General features: G+C 41.9%; 1 protein-coding gene across 5 annotated transcripts in view; it reads left to right on the top strand.

Moving 5' to 3' along the window:
* Positions 1–15,234, top strand: part of LOC120758437 (6-phosphofructo-2-kinase/fructose-2,6-bisphosphatase 4) — a 51,069-nt gene that overhangs the window by 26,864 nt on the left and 8,971 nt on the right. For all 5 annotated transcript variants that reach the window (XR_005702886.1, XM_040076669.2, XM_040076670.2 and 2 more), the window contains exons 4-13: positions 2,096–2,162; positions 3,316–3,390; positions 4,240–4,296; positions 4,641–4,762; positions 6,438–6,645; positions 7,202–7,348; positions 7,943–8,047; positions 9,663–9,792; positions 10,146–10,208; positions 13,273–13,337. Coding sequence is in view for 4 of the 5 variants with exons in the window: in XM_040076669.2 (XP_039932603.1) it covers positions 2,096–2,162; positions 3,316–3,390; positions 4,240–4,296; positions 4,641–4,762; positions 6,438–6,645; positions 7,202–7,348; positions 7,943–8,047; positions 9,663–9,792; positions 10,146–10,208; positions 13,273–13,337 (1,039 nt within the window). In the remaining variant the exon portion in view is untranslated. The remainder of the gene's footprint in view (positions 1–2,095; positions 2,163–3,315; positions 3,391–4,239; positions 4,297–4,640; positions 4,763–6,437; positions 6,646–7,201; positions 7,349–7,942; positions 8,048–9,662; positions 9,793–10,145; positions 10,209–13,272; positions 13,338–15,234) is intronic.

Raw genomic sequence — 15,234 nt, 5'->3', positions numbered from 1 at the left:
TGACTACAGTTATTCTGTAGATACTCTAGGATCTTTTCACTCAAAAATTACTTTAACAGATACAACTTTTCCTACCTTTTTGTGAGGTATCAGCTAATAGATATGACTCTCTCTGCTGCCTAATTCCTAAAATCCCATTTTAGATCTTTTGTTTGCTTTATAAAGGAAAGAACACTCGTGTAACTGCTTTTCTTTTTGATTTGCATAGTGAAATTGTTCATCTGGAGCACTTTGAATGTATTCATCATTATCTACTTCAAGGAGTGAGAAACAAATGTGATAATTTTCTCCCTGAAATTTTGGTTTTGGCCGCCATGAGGTGCCTCATTCAGTCCATCAGTGCACAGCCTCAAAAATTGCCATGTTTTGCAAATGCTGTGCAAAGCAAGGAGAGCACCAGAGTGAGCTTCTGTGTCCAGATGAAGCACTTGAGTCTCTGCTCGTGCCTGGAAAGAGGCTGTGCTTTAATGTAGGGACAGACCTTGAGGAGAAAGGTCAGAGCAAGAGCTGTGTCTTTCCTAGAGGAGATCAAATGAGAAGGCCTTTTGATTTTCTTGAACATTCACTGTACTTTTTAGTGTGTTCAGGAAAGCACTTAGAGCGTGCAGTGTGGAATGAGAAGGAAATGAGAAATTTGAGATGGATGGAAATAACATTTATTTAGGCTACTTAAAATATGAGCTGTCTTGTTCTTAATTCAGCTTCACCTTACTCACCAAAATGTCTGGACTTTCCTACTGTCTGGACTTTATTTTGTGGCTGTCCCTTGCCTTGTCCCCCCTCTCTCTTCGCTTTCCCCTCCCTCAGCAGCACTGAGTGTTGCTAAAGTCAAAGCTGAGCAGCTTGCATAAGAACCTCCCAATCCTTGGGGGTAAAAAGCAGTAATGAGGTGCATTAGCCTTGCAAGCCACTACCTTTGCTTACCGGTAGAGCCAAACCTTTTAATGTGCCTCTGTGTCACCTATTAGGCTAAATGGTGAGGGATGTAGCATGAAATGGGCCGTGTGAGATAATCTGCCTGCTTAGCAATCAGTAAAGAGGGTTTGTGTTTATTCAGTGAAGACCTGGGTGATGAATCTCAGCTCCTGACATCTGTTAAAACTCTGCTAATGTGGAAATACTGTCAGGATCCAAAAGCCTTCATTTCTCTTTCTCCTGTGCTTGCAGAAGATGGTAAATAAGAGTTATGAATTTCAGTCTGGAAGTCAAAATTCAGGAGTGATGCAGGGGAGGGCTGTTGAAATGGAAAGGCTTTTGTATTGGTACTGCAAAGAGGCTGCACTTACTGGGAATAAATGGGACTTTGTTCTGCTAACAAGTAAATCGTGTACAATGTTGCCCTCCAGCATTACTGACGTGTTAGGAATCATAATGGACTTTGAAGATAATGCTGATGCTGGGGACATAGGAAAATTGCATATTTATGTGTTCTTGTCCAGATTTAACACAAGTGTAAAGTATGTCAGGGTGGGGATTTTTGATGTTTGTGTCCTCAGCTGTCTCCAGTACTAATTATACTTGGCCATGCAATAGTTGCTGACAGCAGTTGGGATGATATTTCATCTCAATCACTAATACTTGATGAATACTTAATACTTTGTTTTGCTCTCTGTTTTAAGATTTTTTTTTTTTTTTTGCATAAGCAGTTTTCACACAATAGCTCCAAAGAGAATAAGTGGATTACTGAAAAGTAGTTGTCTCTCCACTTCAACTTAGTGCCACAAGATAAAAGCCTTAAGTTTTTTTTTTTTTAATTTCTTTTTTTGCAAATCAAATTAAGAAGCAGTTATATATGAATAGGTAATAGGGAAAAGCATATAGGTGCAGTGCTGTTTCAGTGGCAGTGTATCCTGGTCAACAAAGTTGATGGGTGTTCTGTGGATGTGTGTAGCTGTGTCCATGACACCAGGGGCGAGGTGACATGGCCACATTTCCTTAGCGTAGCTTGGCTGACCCCTGTTGGCTTTTCCCCACGTTTGGAGGGAGGTCTGTGTTCTTGAGATAAATTAACTAACATTTTCAGGGCACTTTTCTCACAAGTGCTTTAACAAAATGCCTTTAACTAGCGTTTGACTGTGATTCTTTCCTTCTGAAGACAGTGTGCCTTAGCAGCGCTGAACGACGTCCGGCAGTACCTCAGTGAAGAGAACGGGCACGTGGCTGTAAGTGTCTGGTTGGGACGCCTCTGCACTGAACGCTCTGTGTCTGCTGGGTAGCACACAGCTGAGGGATTGCAGTTGCTGTCCAGTGTACCAGATTGCTTTTCTTTGGCACTTAGATCTGCCTTGTTGCTGCAGTGAAGTGAGTGCTGAATATCAGGGTGATGATAGCATATTGAACAACTATCTTTGATTTGGGGGGGTTAGCTGAGGTGATAGCAGCAAGTAAAACATCCACCTTCTTGCCACATTGCTAGAGGACAGTGCTCCACAATGTACCATTAAACACATCTGCCATTTTGCTTGCATGTCTATTTTCCAAATGGAAGATGAAGACTGAACAAAAAGTATCCTCTGTATTTCTTGGCACTTGTTATTGGCATGAGAAATGTCTGAAGAGAGCAGGAGAAACTTATTATGGGTTGCTGCATACCTGAGTGTTTAATAATGGGATGCAAAACATCAGTTCTTTGACAATTGACATTGCGTGTTGAGACTAATTTTAAAAATGTTTTTCTTAAGACTGCTGACACAACTCTGGGGTTTTTTTTAACTAATCAGGGAAAACCATTGACTGTAAGTTCTGCTGGATACATGAGGTAAATGTTATGCTTCGGAAAACTTCATACTTCAGTAAAAAAATGATGTGTTCCGAGCTAAACTGGGTTCCTAGAAAAATGACTGCATTGATGGTGTTATTCATGGGCAGGATTTACAACTCTTGCAAGTTTTACTCTTGCATTTTGAGCAGCCCATTGAACTGCAGCATCTTTTTTTTTGTAGCCTAAGTTCACTAAAAACTTGTGCATTAGTATTTAATGCTGATAATGGGCAAGGAGGAAGATTCTCTCCTGTACTATGTGCTAGGCTTAAATTCTGATTTCCTTTTCCAAATCCAGAGTTCTGCTAGAATTGCTTTCAAAATATTGCTAACTATTAGTATTTAGAAAATAATATCTGTAAAGTAGTAATGTCTTTGTTTCCTTGTTGAGCATGTTGAGACAGTGGGGTAGAGGGAAGGGGAGGTGTTTCCATTGCTTTCTTTCACACTGAGGTACTTTGAATCCATATTTTTGTTGTTAATAACGCAGTGCTTTCCACAGGCTGTGTTGCTTTTTAAATTCCTTTTTCTCTCCCTCCCTTTAATTGTTCCTAGGTCTTTGATGCTACAAACACAACCCGAGAACGTAGAGAAACTATTTATAAATTTGGTGAAGAAAATGGATATAAGGTGAGTCAAAGCAAAGCAGTTCTGAGCTATTGCATGGCCAAGTAAGCCAGTGGTAGTTTTGCCCTTATCTGTATTTCAAGTGCACTAGCACAAGCCACCTCCTTCTTGGATGTTTAATCAATGTGTTTTGTGTTCTTAAGCATTGTTTGTGGTTAGAAGTGATTCAGTCCTAGTTTTTCTCATCTTTTGTGTTTGTACTGTTTGGAGCTAAGCTATTTTGTACTGCAGCTTCAATTTTGTCTTCCTGGACCTGTGGTCATGAGTGCAGTGTCAGAAAGAGCATTTAGAAGTATGGTTCTTCCTGCAGCTCAGATATTCGCTGCAGGAACATGAAGGGGGTTCTGTGTTAGCGCTGTAAAAACCAAAAACTTCGTGGTTTTCTGCCTCCTGGTTTTACACTTCGCCGTTCTCCAGTCGTCTTTCCTCTGAACTTAATCTCTGTAAGCCTTTGACACAGCAGAACACAAGCTTCTTTATAAGCGAGGCTACCCCATTAGCTGGGAGGCTTCTAAAATGTTGTTTCAGAAATACTGGTTACTGTTTGTGGGGCTGAACTTGCATCCTCTGCATTTGTTTCTTCCTCTTCCATCCTACGTTTTTTCTGCTGCGAGAATTTTCCACTTGCAAGCATTGTTGGGGAAAAGAGCACAGAGCATGATGTGTCATGGAATGGTGAGCCAGGAATTTCTGATGAGAGGGTCTGGAAAAGCTTTCTGAGTTAATGGAGGGTAAAAGGCCTTGGCATGGAAGTGGGTGACATGCTACTCGTGTGTGTTAGTATCCAGAGGTGTTTTCATGCATCTTCCTTCTTCCTCCCTTCTGTTCATGGGGCTCCCATTTGGACTGAAGACTTTTTTTGTGGAGTCTGTGTGTGTCGATCCAGAGGTCATTGCTGCAAACATTGTGGTGAGTAAAGGGAAGTTTGCTTTAATGGCTTTGACATTGGGAGGTTTAAAGTAGCTCATTATTTTTAGAAGTACATTATAAGACCTTCCAATAGCAAAAACCCCATGTTAACTCTCATTAATGGAAATACTTTTTTCTTTTTTCCCTGTCCATGTGAACGTTGTTAGTGCAGAAGTTTAATACTCTGAAGAGTAGGGTTTTTCTATTATTTTTTGCTTTACATGTATTTTAATGAAGTTGCAGACAAAACTTTTTGTTGTGTTCTCCCATTCCCTATTTCTTTAGACATTCATGAAGAAGGGGAGGAAACTTAAATACTGTTCTCCTGTTTTTATTTTAAACAGCAAGTGAAGCTGGGTAGTCCTGACTATGTTGATTGTAGTAATGATGAAGCAACAGAAGACTTCATGAAAAGAATAGAATGCTACAAGAACTCATATGAGACCTTAGATGAAACTCTGGACAAGTGAGTGGTGAAACAACACTGTAATTACAGCTGCTGATCACAGTATTATTAAAATGTTATTTTAGGGGTTGGGGCATCCTGTATTAGGGATTAGGGCTTTCAAGTAGTTATTTTAGTGGCTTGAGCTCTCTCTCCTTTGGCAAATTAGAGTGTTGACTCTGGAGGTGTAGCATGGAAACTTCCTTGTTTGAGGAAAATTGGCTAGTGAGTCTAGCCTGGGACAATATTGTTTTTGATTTTCCCACTTGCAGGATGGTATTTATTCTTCTGGGGTAGAACCAGCATTTAGTAATTATTCCAGACTTTCTACAGGGGTTGGTTGGTACTTGCTTTTAGGTACATAGAGGAGGCATGGAGGCATGAGGGATTTGTAAGCATAACTTCATTGGCTGGCATGGTTAAGGTTAATTATGAGCACATCAATCTTAAAAATGTGACTTCTGAATTAATTTCTTTGTGCTTGCAAAATTATCCTGCAGATGCTGGGCTGTGAGAAACTGCCTTAGCTACATTACTTAACTTCATGCTAAAGCATTCTTCTGGTTTTTATTAACTTTGAACTCTTGAAAATAAGGTAGGGATGAATCGCGTGAGGAGGGGCACCTTTCTCTGTGCTACAGCCCAGGATTTCAGGGTAGGATTTGGAGCTGCAGCCATCCCAGGTGCTCCTGGTTTGTTCCAGGCCAGAGCTGCAGAGAAGGCTGAGCTGCATTTTAATGTAATTGAGCGTGAGCAGCACGAAGCTGGTTCAATCGGCTCAGTTCATGCGTGTAATTCCCATGATGGACCTAATGGCTGTGCTTGGCTGGAATAGTAATGATTAACTCCAAGGAACACGGGCAGGAATGGGAGTGCTGATGCCTGCTTCTCACTACCTCACTTTGGTTTTACTATCAGTTTTCTTGTTTCATTGCAGTGTGGTGTCTCAAACGCATCGCTAGAAACCAATAGTGGTTATTTTCAGCTTATGAGACGTCTTTGCTTGTGTGAACGAGAGGCTGCTCTAGAATTATAGCTCAGATGATAAAGGATAAGCAGTGAAAATTGAAATTATAAGGTGTCTGATGCTGAGAGAAGGTAGTGGTGGGGTAGATTACAGTACTGTTAACAGAGGGTTGCTCACAGAGCAGTTGAGAAAATGCTTGCTTCACACTACTCCCTGGGCTCTTCCTGGTGCCCTAGTTTTTCTGGGGGGATTAATTGAGATGGGTAATTAGTGAACATTTGTTTTGGCCCGTGGGTGCAATCAGACAAACACTTGGTGATGGAAACTGTTGGTAACACGGGGGAAAAAACCCACGAATGGTATTGTAAAATAGCTGTGTATCTTACTCAGCTGTGGTAACTTAAGTGACACTGCTGAATCACCCCTGTCAGCGTGTGGGCTGTATTTTTCCAAGAGTAGGATCTGGATTTGGATGAAGTGCATGTAAAGGAAACAGAAAAGAAAGTGATATGAGCAGCCGCACGTGAATGGAATAGAGTTCATCTTGTACCTTTGGAGTACTGCATTGTTTCCTAGGACTAATGCATATTCCATGGCTAATTGAAGATTTTTTCATTTCTTTGGCTTGTTGCCCCTTTGTTTTATAATGAGGGAGAGGGTGGAAAGATTGTGGTACGTGCTAATAGCAACAATATGGATTTTTTTTTTTTTTTAACTTGCTCATGAAAGAGATCTTTCATACATTAAAATTATGGATGTCGGAAGGAGTTATCTCGTGAACAGAGTGATGGATCACATCCAGAGCCGGATTGTCTACTACCTCATGAATATCCATGTGACTCCTCGGTCAATCTACCTCTGCCGACACGGAGAGAGCGAGCTTAACCTGAAGGGGAGAATAGGAGGAGATCCTGGGCTGTCTGTCAGGGGGAAAGAAGTACGTACCTACAGCCAGGCGTGGCTGTGTTCTCTGTGTGTTTGTGCTGGCCAGTTGCAGCTTTCCTCCTCTACAGCCTTTTCCTCTTAATCAGTTTAAAGGACTTCTTTAGTTGCCTGTTTGGGTGGTGGAAACAGGACGGGCACTTTGTGTGTTGTGGTTTGTACTCTTTTATCTGTTTGTCTCTCTGTTGGCTGAAATGCCTTTCTACCCCTAACAGCACAAAGCAGTTGGTGAGAGGGCTTTATTTTTTAGCTAAATTTTTGTGAAATTGTGACTAGCTGGGTAATTGGGAAAGTGTACACAGCTTAAAGCTGAAAGGAAAATTTCTGAAAGGAAAGTTAGGAACTGCTAAAAACTTGTATTTTCCTTGTGCTCCTTTTCTTTCTCCTGTCCCTCTTGGATAATGGAGTAGGTTGTATTTCTTAGCAAAAACTTTGACAGTCTTTTGGAAAAGCTACAGTGAGCGTACAGAGGCTGGAACCCGTGTATTCTAAACTGAACGCCCTGTGTTGGCTCTGAGCCCTCATCCAGTGTCTCTTGGTTTTTCTTCCAGTTTGCCAAAAGCTTGGCACAGTTTATTAACGAGCAAAATATCAAAGATCTGAAAGTTTGGACCAGCCAGATGAAAAGGACAATTCAGACTGCTGAAGCCTTGGGAGTGCCTTATGAGCAGTGGAAGGTTTTGAATGAGATAGATGCAGTAAGTTCTTCTCTTTTAAATGCCTAATAAGTTGCTTTGATTGCTGGGGGTGAAGAAAGTAGTTAGTTTTTTAATAATACGTCTTTTGTGGGATAGAAAGTCATTGAAGCTACTTCTAGAGGCTGGAAGTGATTGTCATTACCTGTAAACAAGGCTAAACATTTTATTAAATTTTGCCATTGTCAGTTTATTCTTCTCTTGTCTTTCCCAGTAAAATAATTCCTCTGTAAAAGCCGTGATGTTATGAAGTTTTGGTTAGCTGGGCTTGAAAAGAAGCTTGTGGTGAAGGGATTTTGCTAGCTGGCAATTTCCAGCTGTAGCTGTAAGATATAATAGGAAGGGCAGTAGATAAAACATGGCTTTGCTTTGTCCATAGATGTAACTTCACCTCTACAGAGATTTAATGATTCCTAACCACCTCTGAGTCAAGCTGAGTGCCCTGTTTGTCTTTTTGTCTTGTGTGACAATTTTAAGTGTCAGAGTAGCAAAACAAAACTGATAAAGGTTATTTGTATGTGGTTTTATTTAAGAGTGATATCTGCTTTTTGCGTTATTGGAAATACGTGTTTTTTTAATGATTTTCATTACCAACAGGGAGTGTGTGAGGAAATGACATATGAAGAAATACAGGAAAATTATCCCCTCGAATTTGCACTGAGAGATCAAGACAAATACAGATACAGATACCCTAAAGGAGAGGTATGCTATTTTTAATCTCTCAAGTTGAAGGGCTTCCTTGTCTTGCATACATGCATGCTGGCTTTGGGAAGGAAAAATGAATTTTTAAATTAATGAAAAGGTTGTTCCTTTCTCCATGGAAAAACACATAGGATCTTGCAAGGATTGAGCCCAGTCCATGTAATTTGATTCAGGGCTTGAAAAATAAAATCATAAACTTAGAAAAACAATGGAGAGCTTTGATCCTGTGGGCATCGTTGTTGTGCTGGTCCTGCAGTGATAAAGCAGGAGCAATTATTGCAGGGCTTCATCTGTTGCATATGCAAACATCCTGCTAAGATACCCTGTTTCTATTCATCCCTCCTCTTGGTGGTGGCTGTTTTGCAGGCAGCTCTGACTGAAATGCTGGGGAAATCTCCAGCCACGTTTTTAAACTCCTTGCCTCTGGGAAAATTAACTTGCTGATGGCTTTTCTAAAGCAGCCCTAATACAGTGCAGTGATGGCCAGATGGTCACAGGGCCTAAGGGCTGAGGGTCTGGGCAGCAGAGAGAAGGGATTGGCCCAGCTGCTCCTGCTTGAGCCATGAGGAAGCAGAGCTCTGCCTTCTTCCTCAAGAGCAATCACTGTGACAAGAGCAGTGTCCCTGGCAGTGTGACCCCAGTCCTGCTAATGAGGCAGTCATTAAGCTGCAAAGTTCTTCTCATGCATTTGAACAAGGAGTGTTTGTTTTAGAAGCCGGTGCAGTCCTGGGGGTGGTGACCGGCATGTCAAACTCCGTGCCTTGTGGGGATGAGCTGGTCTCATTTATCCAAGGCAGTTTGTGTGAGGGGTTTGCACAGCTCTCTGGAGGCTTTCTGTTGTCCAGGGCTCAGTCAGCAGCGCCACTTGGTCCTGCCTGGGGACTGGGGTGAAGGTTTTCTGCTGTGCTCGGTCCCTGCCCTGCTGGGCAGTGTGCTGGGCTCTCCACACGTGCGGTACAGGACACATTCTGGACCTGTGTGACGCATTTTGGAAGTGCTTGGCACGTTCTGGAAGCAGAGTCTTTACCCTGCATGTGAAATTCAGTTCAGTCACAGCCATGCAGGAGCCCTGCTGTTCACCTGCAGCAGCAATTCCCTGTGCATGACGAGGCTGGATGGGTCACCAGCAAGTCCTTGTGCTGACTCTTGGTGGGATGGTGGCTGCCATCACCAGGCCAGTCCAGCATGCCCACAGCTTGTTTTGAAAGGGCAGCCTGAACAAGTCAGGCTTTGTGAACTCTTTGCATGCTGACTGTTGGCTGGGCTTCCTAGATTTGGGCTTGGAAGAGAGATGCTTTTGAGGATGAGCTGTGGAAAATAACGTTGCGAGACTCGTATTTGCAGATGTGAATTAAATCCTAGGGATTCTGTGGAAGTTCTTGATCAAAGTGGCTAATTTAATAAAGCTTTTCCAAGAGGGAGATTTGTTTCATTATGCGTATGATAAAATGTGTTCTGTATATGCTCAGGTCTGAACTTAATGGAAATTATTTCTGCAGTATTTGTGCACTAAATAACTTTGAGATGACTAATATGAAAGTAAGATTCTACATACATATACTGATCAAAGAGCTTTCCCTTTTTAATGTGCTCTGTGTTTCTCCTCCCCACCCAGTCCTATGAAGATCTTGTTCAGAGGCTGGAGCCAGTAATTATGGAGCTCGAAAGGCAGGAAAATGTGCTTGTCATTTGTCACCAAGCTGTCATGCGCTGTTTGCTTGCTTATTTCCTTGACAAGCCTGCAGGTGAGTCTTCCTTGGTACGTTACAAACAGTCTGTTTTTTAGAAAATTTACTGCTTAAGGTTCCAAACTGAAAATTGTAGCAGTCTGCTGTATCATCAGAGGCTGGTTTTTGCTAGGCAAGTACCCAAGTGTATTTCTTTGTATTTGACCCTCATGTCAAACCTGGTAGTTGATGTTATTGAGCTGCTTCTCACCTGTGATATTTGTTTTTTGCTCTGATAAGCATCTCTGTTGTATGCTAGGAAAACAGATAGACTGTTAGGTAAAAATTCATTCAAGTTGTTGACCTGAAACGTAACAGGAAAGTCACTTGTGACCTGTATTTCATGTGTAATTTGTGGTTTGATTTCTCAGAACAACTGCCCTACCTGAAGTGCCCACTGCATACTGTCTTAAAGCTAACCCCGGTGGCGTACGGTAAGTGCAGTTATGTCTGTTTAATATACACGTCTGGCTATACTGTCTCTGTCCTCAGGAAAGGTGGTGCAGTGTTTAAAACACACTTTGTGTTGCTTATAAATAGTTAGGTTTGACACTGCATGTATGCCTGCAGAGCTTTGCTGGAATAAATGAATCCTTTGGATTACCCTTGCTTTTCCCTTGTGCCAGGAAACACTTAGGTGTTGCTGAAGGCCAGAAACCGCCCGTGGCTGTAACTGCTGGAGGGGACAGTGTTGTGCTCAGTTCATACTCTATTTCACTCGTTCTTCTGGCAAACCCGTGCATTTACACAACTGCTCCAGCAAGATCTGAGTTTTTATTGATGTATTGGAGGGGATTGCTTTTCAGAAGACAGGCAGATTTGCATTTGTATATATTTATCATCTTGTAAGATGGGTTCCCTTAGCTTTTAATATCTTTGTTCTCTTTTCCTGAAGTTTTTTTTTTTCTCATGGACTATGGGAGTACCCCTGGAACTCACCTCGTCTGTTGATGTTGGCATTTGTTTGTCAGCAGCTGTTCCTGGTGCTTGGCTCAGAGGCGTTCCCTGGGCTCTGTGGGCAGTGTGGGGTGTGGGTTACTGCATGCCCTGCTTGGGCTTTAGGCTGATTGCTGATGGAGTTTTGTGTGTGTTCCCACCTCAGCTTAGTGTGTGCCTGCTGTTCATACTCCTTAAGTGGTGGCTGTGCCGTATCTGCTGATACCCCGGTTCAGAAGATCATCCCAGGCAGACAATTACCTTATTAGAAAAAATGTATTGCCCAAAAATGTTGGTTCAGTCATTAATTGGAAGCTGTCTTTGATTATAGGCTCTGAAAAATAGCGGTCCAGATCTGTACTTTGTTTTTTGTTAAGTTTCAAATGAAGTTGAAACAAAGAATATTATGAAACAAAGTAGCTGCTACACTGGGAAATCTGTCTGAAAAAAAATTTTTCATTTGGTTGTGGTGTCGTCCTACAGGAGCGACAGCCTGTGCTGTGGTGACATCTGGTGTTCCCAGCCTTGCATGACAAGCTGGGGTTTTGAAAATAAAGATTCACTGCAGTTCAGACTTGGGCTTTTTAAGACTGGATTCTTCTGACCTGCTAGATTCTGCCTGTTTTTCACAGCAAGGCTTCGTTTTGGGGTTCTCTCTGTTTTTGGTGGGGTTTTCTGGTGATATTTTTTGTTGTTGTTGTGGTTGTTGCTGTTTTTCTTTCTTCTTTGTGGAGGGAGGAAAGTTGGGTGACTGCTCATAAATTTTAAGAGGCTGTGGATGTTCGCAGTGTTTGCTCATGCACTAAGAGAGGAAGGAAATAAAGTGGTATGAAACACTGTCCTTGCCCTTTTGACTTGAGGGAAAGAAATGCCATTGTCCTTTTCTAAGGTGTTTGATGTGTATGTCCGATGAGCACATTTCAGCCAGCCTACTTTTTGGAATTCAGCCATCTGGGAACACAAGGGCTGTGTAAATTATTTCTGCAGTACTGATCAGTGGCTCTGCTCCAAGCTGATGTGTCTCACTTGGCTCCAGCCAGGCAGGATGCAGGATCAGACCTGGTGTGTTTGATACCTCCCAGCTAAGCCTGTTCTGGGGAAACTCCTGAGCCAGGGCTTTACTCTCCCGGATGTTGGAGAGGACCATTATTCCCACCTGAAGAGTCTGATCTGCAGTACAGGAGCAGCTGTTACAGCCTAACACAGTGGATGAGAGCTTTACCCAGCAGTCCAGGGCAGTGGTGTTCTATGGAAAGAGAAACTGCAGCTTGCTGTAGGCATGAACTTGCTCATCAGTAATTAAAAATGAGCTGGGAGTATGCACGTGGTAATTACTGTGGAGCAAGGCGTGCCCCTTTAGTTCATGTTTAAAGCTTGCCACGTGTTGCTCTCTTTGGATTTTAAACTCAGCTTGTGGCAAGGACTCAGAGGTCTCAGAAGTGTCTGCTGTCCTGGGTAGTGGCCAGCAGCAGGCCTCAGAGCTTGGCTTGGTCACTGGGGTCTCAGTGAATCTGTGGACAGGAGGATGAGTAAGGATCTTGCTCCAGTGGGAGATGCATGCTTTTCCTCCTTAAAAACTGTTCTATGATTCACTGTTTCTCTGAGTTCTGGGCCTCCTGCAGCATTTGCTCACAGTCTTCCTGACAAATGGGCTTTATCAGGATAGGCTTCCCAAAGGGAAGGCAAATACTGGCCTTACTACTTAATTTTTTTTTTTTTTAAGTGCAGTGGCTTTCTAAGAAAGTCTCCTTTTTCTATCACGTAGCAATTCTATGGAGTGTGTTATAACTTTGGGGAGTAAATGAGGAGAAGAATTTGGAAACCTGCTTGTTGTAGAGGATGGACTCTGGTGTGTCAGGGGAAGTGACTATTAGTGGATGTTGTGTAGAGTAGTGGTAACTTACAAAAGTCATGTTTGTGTGAGATAAGCCAGGGTTTGGCAGTCAGAGGTTGCCTAAAGTGCTGTGGCCATGGTGTATGGAGTGATTTTATTCTACGTGCGAAATAGTTGTTTCTTCTCAGTGTTTAATTTTTCTTGCCTCACTGGTGTTTTGAATTTTTGAATGTAAAGCAGAAGTTCCTTTTCAGGAGTCAGCTTTGAAGTTCTGTTTAGCTTGGGGTTAAAACATATAGAGGAATGGGGGTTGCTGAAAACACACTGTACCTTCCTATAGTTGTTTTTATGTTTAAGAAACAAGAACAGCACTTATCTTCTTAGAATTTTACTGTAATTCAGAAGTCCAGGATGTTTAAAACACAAGAAGTTACAAATAAAAACTTTCTCACTGAATGTTCCTGTATGTTAAAAAAAAAAAAAAAGATTTTTTTTTTTTCCCAAGAGAATAATGTTAAAGCTAAGATGAGGAGATTGATTATCATATTGACAATAATATTCATCCAGGTAGAACAGATTAATTTCTGTAGCTTTAGCTCTTTGGAATTCAGAAAATTCTGGTATAAACCAGAAGGGGAAAGTGATTAACCTTCACCATCTCAAAATTAGATTGCATCTTTATTATAACTTCACAACAGATGTATCTAAAATGTGTTTTCTGTCAACAGGATGTAAAGTAGAATCCATATTTCTGAATGTCGAAGCTGTAAACACACACAGAGATAAACCCGAGGTAAGAATATTTTTTAAATTGGAGGACTTGATATAATGTACTGTCTGAGCTGATTTCCATTGTCCTTGTGGCTAGAATTGATTTGATAACTCAGCTGAGTGTATTTTACTTTTACATATGAAGCTTTGCTACTGGTTTACCGTGAGGGGGGACCAAATTTTTTATTGACTGAATTTATCCTGTGTGTGAGTTCTAGCTGGAATAGTTTATCTTTGAGAAATGAACATTTGAAGAAGTGGTGTGAGGCTGAAAACTGTATAAAGTTCTGCCAGGCTTTGTCACTCAGCAGAAGTAGGTGTAGTCGCAGTTGTGTTGCGAACGCCACGCTTACTCTGGGGAGAGAAATCATCAGCTTTTTCATCACTGCGGTCATTGCTGTATGAAAAAGAGGAATTGATGATGTCACCTGTGTTTTAAGCCAAAGCTGGGGAGGAAGACTAGATCTCGGGAAACAGCAGGACTGCCGGGGGAAGGAAATTGAGTGTGTTTGTAAAATGTAAGTGCAGAGATCTCAGCCCATGGCAGCTCTGGGCCCTGCCTGTGTCAGGTTCTCTGTGCTCCTCAGTGTCCACCCGAGCTCAGGCTGATTCTGCTGCTTGTGCCGAGCTCTTCTTTTGCTTTGTCATCAAAGCTGTGTGAAATGTGTCATGGTCAAAGCTCTCTGGTTCCCTTGCAGATCCTCAGGCTCGTGCCACCAGGCATGGTACTGATTCTGTGCTGAGGTTAGGAGCAGTGCCATGCCTGGTGAATTGGAAGTCAGTTGGATAATGTGAGAAAAAAGGGCTGTGTTTGTTGGTTTTCAGAGCAACAGTTTAGGGTGAAAAGGAATATAGTGTGAGAAATGAGGTTTTATGCGTGTATTCAACAAGACACGTGACATAAAGTGCCTTTTGTAATTGAGGGTTCACTTTTGTGCAGAATTCATGCTGCTGGAATTCTTTGCTGAATTCTTCTGCGAAGAAGTTTTGTTTTAACGAGCTGGGTATTACAAGTTCTGAAAATATTAACTTTTGGATATTTTCTCTTCAACAACTGCATTACATTATTTCCTTTCTCTTCCTTTTCCTGCTTTGTCATTCTGCTTTTCCATTTTGCATCTTAGTTTGGTTTGTCACGTTTAGGAAATCCAGTCTGTACTTTTGCAGTACCTAAAGCTGAAGAAGCATAATGAAAATCCACAAAGGTGTCTTAGACCAGTAGTTAATTGTATTAAATAACGTAGGTGAACATCTTCAGTTTGGCTGATCAAACTGTCAGTGCTGAGTTTGCAGCTTGCTAAAATGTTGCTGAAAATGCCAGTCCTCTAACTGAAGGGATTTATTTCAAGGGGGAAAGCTCTGCCTGAATTGCCAAATGACTCTCCACATGTCTAGCACATGATGTGGCCATGCTGGCACTGCTGTGGGGAGGCTCTATTCAGGTGCACAAAGAAGATCATGGAGACACTTCCATTGCACTGGGCTCAAAGACACAAGACTGATTTGAACAGAAATAAATTTGAGTGAATGAATTTTTTAAGGGGAAAAAAAAAGAAGTAGTGGCATTTTCCTAAAAACCCCTCAGATTCTCTTCTCCCTCTGCCCCAAAGGAAACCCCGGCTGGTGAGCATGGATGATGTTACACTGTTCAGGTAGTGGGTCTGAATTAAGGACTAAGTTGGTCCTGTCTGCATTTAATTGCTGCTCAGAGGACTGTGAAACTTGCAAAAGCTTTCATTTGTATCACCTACAAAAACGTTAATTACTTCTGTAAAATTAAGTTTTCAAGTAGTCTATTGAAGTCAAAGCATTTAATTAAATACGGTATCACATAACAGCTTTGTTAAACAATGAAACTATTGGATTGAGAATTGCCAGTGTGCTGTTCTGTGACCCACCAGTCACTTGTAGTCTGTGCT

Source organism: Hirundo rustica, chromosome 12, assembly GCF_015227805.2.
Source record: "Hirundo rustica isolate bHirRus1 chromosome 12, bHirRus1.pri.v3, whole genome shotgun sequence".
NCBI lineage: Eukaryota > Metazoa > Chordata > Aves > Passeriformes > Hirundinidae > Hirundo > Hirundo rustica.
Note: the sequence above shows the minus strand (reverse complement) of the source record. Positions and strands in the feature narration are given on the sequence as shown.